This window comes from Citrus clementina, unplaced genomic scaffold (assembly GCF_000493195.1).
Source record: "Citrus clementina cultivar Clemenules unplaced genomic scaffold, Citrus_clementina_v1.0 scaffold_4, whole genome shotgun sequence".
NCBI lineage: Eukaryota > Viridiplantae > Streptophyta > Magnoliopsida > Sapindales > Rutaceae > Citrus > Citrus x clementina.
Window position 1 is genome coordinate 11,027,829 of NW_006262274.1, and position 6,599 is coordinate 11,034,427.

Consider the following 6,599-nt stretch of genomic DNA (forward strand, 5'->3'; position numbering starts at 1 on the left):
TTGTGGATGACTGATTCTCGGCAGCAAAATCATCAAAATGGCTTCTCATAAATGAATGTATCTCAGCATACTTAGTCTGCAGATCACTATATTTGCATTGAAGGTCAGCATAATTGGATTTAAGACGATTTACCTCTTGTTGCAGTATTTCATTAGCTTCATTTGACTTTGTGTGCATCACATCTGATGGTGTTGGACCATGCCCATAAGTTCGAGCATATCCATGACCATCAGGTCCCATCACTTGAGTAAAAACTCGATCTCTCACAGCTTCTGTTTGTTGTTCCTCTGGTAAGTGAGACAGATGTTCATGAAATTGACTCTACAAACATTTAAACTTGATTAGAATATAAAATGTTTGTTTGTTATCTTAATATGAAATAATATGAAAATAATTGATTTTTTTTCTTCCTTACAATTATTTCTTCACTCTCTAGATCACTTAAACTACCGTTACGTTTTGATCGAGTTTCAATAAAAACGCTTATTCGATCTGTCTTTTTCCCTTGTTTCTTCATCTGAAAAAAGATAATGCATTCAAAGTATTAGAAGAATGAAAAATCAAAATCAAGCACACTTTAAATGTAATGAAAATCATGACAATTTAAACATACGATGTCAGATTAAATTGTAAAAACACTATAAAATATAAACAAAAAACCTGTGTCTACATATTTAATTGAAAAACATAATACTAACCTGCTCTTTTTTAATGACAAATGAAGTTCGACCAGTTCTAGGAAGTGAATACACTTGTGAACGATTCATTTTATTTTTTTCTGTAGCAGCCTATAACTCAGAATATTTAGTTTTATCTTTTGTTTTGGTGGATGCTAAAAATGAAAGCATGGAAATAGTTAACAATTATGGAAATTGATCACATACTTTAGATTCCTCGGTGCCCCAATAAGCTACCAATGTCTTCCACTGCTCTTCAACAACCCTAGGAGGAATGGATGCAAGGCGTTCTGCATCTGTCTTGCCATTATAATGCTCACTTTTCACTCGATATTTCCAATCCTTCCAAAGTTTTCCTGCATTCTTTAAGCAATAAGGTTTGTAGGCATCTGGAGCATCTGTATTTTCCTATGGATATCAATTGAAAAAAAAAAGTTGTATCATAACTATATTAAAAAAGTAAATAATTGAGAGCAACAACAAAGTTGTAAACTTATTTATCAGATGGAATTTTAGCTTGATCTATAAATGACCAAGATTCTAAAGCATATTGTCCTTAGGATACATTATTATAAATCACATATCTTGAAAGAAAATATTGAATCTTTTTTATATTTAATAGAGAGATACAAATAGTTTGATACCTTCACTTCTTTCCAAATAAATTCCAGGACATCATCAGGCATGTGAGTCCATTCAGCATATGTAAGAGGAACCTTTAGTCCATTTTTTACTACAATCCCAAGGTGAGACTTAAACTTAGATGAATTTGAATTGTAAATTCCATTCAGAATTGAACTGTAAATGCATAATTTCTCCTGTGTCCCACTCCCCAACACCAAGAGCAGGTCCACGAGCTTGCCTTACTTGTGTAGACTCGCCTAAAAAAATAAGGAAATGTGTAAAAGACAAGACAATAAACATAAGTTCACAATATTTCTAGCCTATTAAATATCTAGATAAGGACAACAATTAAACAATATTAATCCAACATTATGCCAACTAGAATTTGTAGAATATAGATTTTCAAACCTATTCGTAATGCTGCTTTTCAAATACCAACAAAATAAAAAAAATTAAATCTATAACAGTAACTTTTTAGACATATTTGTTGCATTTTAAAAATATTAAATCTACAATTTAGTACCTCCTTCGTCTCCATGTGTATGGGAGCTTGAAGATGATGCTTGTCGTTGTTTTGATGTTGCTCGTTGCTGAAGTATATTATCCATGGATATACCTCTTGGTATTTTTGGTGCCATAACTTACTGTAATCAAATCCTACTATAAAACTTAATGATATGAATGTAAAAACATTATTCTTTATATAAATGTAAAAAAAAATGTGAGGTGAGATTCCATTAATAAGAAAGGAAAATAATAACACCTAGACAGGGGGGGACATATTAAGCCTTACCCCTCAAATACGAACTATTACAAAAGAAATCTGATTTAAAAAACAAAAATCAGTCAGTGATCTCAGTTGTCAACATCATCATCATCATTGACAACTTCCATGTCAACATCATCATCACTAGGACTATCATCATCAACAACATTTTTATCTACTATAAGTGCATCAACTCCGTCCCTAATCCAACCAACTTCCTCATCACGCATATGTATATTATCATCTAATTGTTGTTGAGCATATAGCTCAACTTGAGGAAGCATTGGACCACGAGAAAAATCTTTTGAATACATATCATATACATCTCTAACTTTCATTTTGAGAACAACATGCCAATTCATGTCTAAAGGATCTTGCACATAACAAACTTGTTCAGCCTGTTCAGCTAAAATAAAAGGTTCATCACCTAATTAATTATTTTTATATAATAAATGATTAAAATTCACTAAAGTGAATTTAAATTCATCTTGTTGTTTACCTACTTGATTATCAATCCAATCACCTTTGAAAATGACATATTTCATATCATTGGTATAACGGATTTCAAGTATATCCGTCAACACCCCATGAAACGTTACATTGCCTGATCGAGGATTCTTGTCCCTTGCACTTGCATAGCTTACAGTGTCAGCCTTCAAAACAATGCTAGAGTTTTGAGTGACTTTACTTTTGTCATTAGATTTCGTGCGAAATCGAAAGCCATTAACTATGCATCCTTTGAATCTTCGTGCAAATTGGTCAGGTCCATTAGCTAGAATTTTTATTTGCTCAGGCAATGCTATATTTGATGTTCGTTGCAAAGTTTGAACCTATATATACCAAAAAATTATAAACCAGAAAATTATGTGATATGGTTTATAAATCAGAAAGTTATGATACTTACATGATTCATAAACCATATGTGAAATGTTTCATTGTGAACTTTTTGAATATGATGAATTGCACTACGAGGCATTTGTTTTACTAGTTCAGCAAAATGTTGCCTATGAGAATTTAGGAGAAGAAATCAGTAAGTCATTCAAGTGAAAGAAAAAAACTTAAGATGAGATATGTGTTATGACTTACTCTCGAAATTGAGTGACAGCTTCGGTGTTGACTAGCACATACCTATGTGCTTGGACCCATGAAATATCATCAAGACGAACTCGAACTCCTTTTCCAAAAGGATGACCAAACTTATTGCCACCATCATCATTACGAATTGGTCGATTACTTTTGGTTTCGACCTCATTAAGGTATCTTGCACAAAAATTCATGCACTTAGCCATTAAGTATCCATTGGCTATTGAAGCCTCAGGATGTGCTCGATTTCGCACATATTTTTTCAAATCTAGTAATTCCCTATAACCAAAAGAAATTAGCTATAATTGAGATATATCAAATAAGAAAATATAAATAATAACATGGATAGTGTACCTTTCAATAGGATACATCCATCGAAAATGTACAAGTCCAGCAATTAATGCCTCTTCAGCAAGATGAATCGGCAAATGCTCCATTATATCAAAAAATGACAAAGGAAATATCTTCTGAAGATGGCAAAGTGTAACTGGGATTCTTTTTTGTATATGAAGCAAATCATCAGGTTTGTTCACTTTAGAGCACAACTGCTTAAAAAAATTACTTAACTCAATTAGTACCTTAACAACCTTCTTAGGTAATGCCCTACGGGCAGCAATGGGAAGTAACTGTTGCAACAGTATATGATTGTCATGACTTTTCAGACCCCAAATAATACGTTCCTTTGTGTGTACCCGTCGAGAAATATTTGATGCATACCCATCTGGAACTTTTACCCCCTTCAACACTTTTAAAAACACATCTTTCTCTTCATTGCTCATTGAAAAACATGCAGGAGGTAACCTTAATTTATTTCCACCGTCTAGTTTAGGATGTAATGGCTTCCGAATGTTCATTTCTTCTAAATTACGTCAAGCTTTCAAGTTATCTTTAGACTTTTTAGTATCACCTAATAAAGTCCAAAGTATATTATCACAAACATTTTTCTCAATATGCATGACATCGAGATTATGATGAATTAAGTTGAATTCCCAATATGGTAATTCAAAAAAAATGCTTTTCTTCTTCCAAGTAATTTCCTCTTCACTTTTCTGCCCACTTTTGTCTTTTCTCTTCCTCTTTTTTTTTCTTTTCTCCATTCTCCTCTCTATAAGGTCTTCAACCTTATATTCAGTAAGTATATCATCCAATTGTCTTCTCATTTCTATCCCGGATAATCGAGTAGGTGCTTCACCCCATTCTCTATTGTGGCTATCAAATGACACTCTATCTTTTCGAAATCGATGATTAGAAGGTAGAAATCGATGATTAGAAGTTAAAAATCTACGATGCCCTAGATAATAATATTTTCTACTGTGTCTCAACCAACAAGATCTAGTGTTTAAACGACAAATAGGACAAGCTTTCTCACATTTAGTACTCCATCTTGACAAGTTAGCATATGCTGGAAAGTCGCTAATAGTCCATAATAATGCTGCATGTAGTTTAAACATTTGATCACGTGATGAATCATAAGTAAGTACTCCTTGTGACCACAATTCTTTTAGTTCTTCAATTAAAGGTTGGAGATAAACATCAATCTTATCACCAGGTCCTTTAGGTCCATCTATGAGCACAGATAAAATAAAGAACTGTTGTTTCATGCACAACCATGGTGGCAAATTATATGGTATTAGAACAACAAGCCATGTACTATGTGCCACAGACATTGTCCTAAATGGGTTAAAACCATCAGTAGCTAATCCAAGCCTAACATTGCGACTATCAACAACAAAATCAGGGTTTTTTTCATCAAATGTTTTCCATGCAGGGCTGTCAGCAGGATGCTCAAAACACCATCCTTAGTACGTGATTCAGCATGCCATCTCATGAAAGAAGCAGTTTCTGAAGACATGAATAATCTCTGTAATCTAGGTGTTAGTGGAAAATACCGAACTTGTTTGGCCGGTATTTTTTTATCCTGATTTTCAAGGCCACTAGGATCACCACCAAACTGCTTATATCTAGATGCTTCACATATATTGCACTTGTTGAGCTCCTCATATTCATATCTAAACAACATACAATTGTTTGGACAAGCATCCCATGTTTTATAGCTAAAACCCAAGTCAGTAGTTATCTTTTGAGCCTCATAATATGAATCTGGAAGTTTAGCTTCTTTAGAAAATGCCTCCTTTAGTAGTTTTAACAACATTGTCACTGATTTGTTTGTCCATCCACTTAATACTTTTATATGTAAAAGTCGAACAATGAATGATAATGAAGTGAAATTCTCATAGCCTGGATATAAAGGAGATTCTGCCTTTTCAAGTAATTTAAGAAATGCCTTAGTTTTATCATTTGGACCCTTATTAAGTTCGTTCTCTAGAGAAGGATTATTAGGTAAACAACCTAAATTTGGAAAACACATTGTATCATGTATCATCCCAATCATATCATCATCAGCACTTGAATCATAGCTAACTTTCATTTCTTGGTTAGATTCCACAGAAGTACTAAGTTCACCATGCATTTTCCATTTTTTATACTTTGACCAAAAGCCATGTACTATAATATGCTCTTCTGCTGCCTCTTTCACAACAAAAAACCGATTACGACATTTCTTACATGGACAATAAATCCTAGTGTCATTAACAACATTCTTAAATGCAAAATCTAAGAATGTCTTAACCCCGTCAATAAATGGTTTGGATGTCCTATCTGGCAAATCAATCCAACTCTTGTCCATTTTTACCAACCTTCAATGCACAAGAAAATAAGTCAATTTACATTAATTCTTCACATATATTAAGTCAAGATATTTTTTCTTCTTTTTTTTCTTCAATGCACAACATTTTTTCTTTATATAATCTTCAATTTAGTCAATCCAATATATCCAATTCAGAATTCAGTAAGCAAATAGAATCACTCACAAAAGCTGATCAAACAAAATTCAACTACCAACCTCACACTAGATAAACAACAGCTCAATAAAACAACTCATCTAATTCAAAATTCGGTGGGCAAGTAGAATTGGTCACAGAAGCTACTTAAATATACAATCACAAAAGATACTCAAATAGAATTCAACAACCAAAATTCACTCTAAATATACTACAGCTCAGCAATCCAATTGTAGACAAATAAAATCATTTATAGAAATTACTTAAACATAAAATTTACTCTAGATAAGCTAACAATCATCTATGAAAATAGAGCTAGATCTAGCCGAAATATCATCAATGCATGAACTTAAAATACAACAGTAATTAGAAAGCAAAGGAAAATAACGAGGATAAATTAAAAAAATATTAGTTAAGTTCTCTCACCTGTGTGCTGTAAATGAAGAAGCAATGGATCCTGTAGCAAATGAGAACAAAGAGATGAGGTGAATTAGGCACCAATTTTTTTCTCTATTAAATTGTAAGAATCAATTTAGCTTGGGTCTTTACAATTCCAACAATAAGCTTGTTCACATTTCAAAAATAAAAACTAAATCTAGAAAGAAAGA

At 32.7% G+C, this 6,599-nt stretch overlaps 2 protein-coding genes across 2 annotated transcripts; both read right to left on the reverse strand.

Annotated features, from left to right (window-relative positions):
• Positions 1 to 2,157: 2,157 nt before the first annotated feature.
• LOC112099080 lies at positions 2,158 to 4,005 on the reverse strand. Its single transcript, XM_024186183.1, has 5 exons — positions 3,506 to 4,005; positions 3,155 to 3,430; positions 2,973 to 3,072; positions 2,572 to 2,898; positions 2,158 to 2,466 (listed from the first exon to the last, which is right to left on the reverse strand). Exons 1-5 carry the CDS (start codon positions 4,003 to 4,005, stop codon positions 2,158 to 2,160), a joined length of 1,512 nt encoding a protein of 503 aa, XP_024041951.1.
• A 15-nt stretch (positions 4,006 to 4,020) lies between these two features.
• Positions 4,021 to 5,837, reverse strand: LOC112099081. Its single transcript, XM_024186184.1, has 2 exons — positions 5,041 to 5,837; positions 4,021 to 4,921 (listed from the first exon to the last, which is right to left on the reverse strand). The coding sequence occupies exons 1-2, from the start codon at positions 5,835 to 5,837 to the stop codon at positions 4,021 to 4,023; spliced, it is 1,698 nt and encodes a 565-aa protein (XP_024041952.1).
• Between the last annotated feature and the right edge of the window lie 762 nt (positions 5,838 to 6,599).

Coding starts and splice junctions, on each gene's coding strand:
- LOC112099080 (XM_024186183.1), bottom strand. CDS start 4,005: ATGAACATTCGGAAGCCATTACATCCTAAACTAGACGGTGGAAATAAA. Junction 3,073..3,154: donor GCTGTCACTCAATTTCGAGA/GTAAGTCATAAC, acceptor AAATTCTCATAG/GCAACATTTTGCTGAACTAG. Junction 2,467..2,571: donor GTGATTGGATTGATAATCAA/GTAGGTAAACAA, acceptor TTAGCTGAACAG/GCTGAACAAGTTTGTTATGT.
- LOC112099081 (XM_024186184.1), bottom strand. CDS start 5,837: ATGGACAAGAGTTGGATTGATTTGCCAGATAGGACATCCAAACCATTT. Junction 4,922..5,040: donor ATACCGGCCAAACAAGTTCG/GTATTTTCCACT, acceptor TCCTGCTGACAG/CCCTGCATGGAAAACATTTG.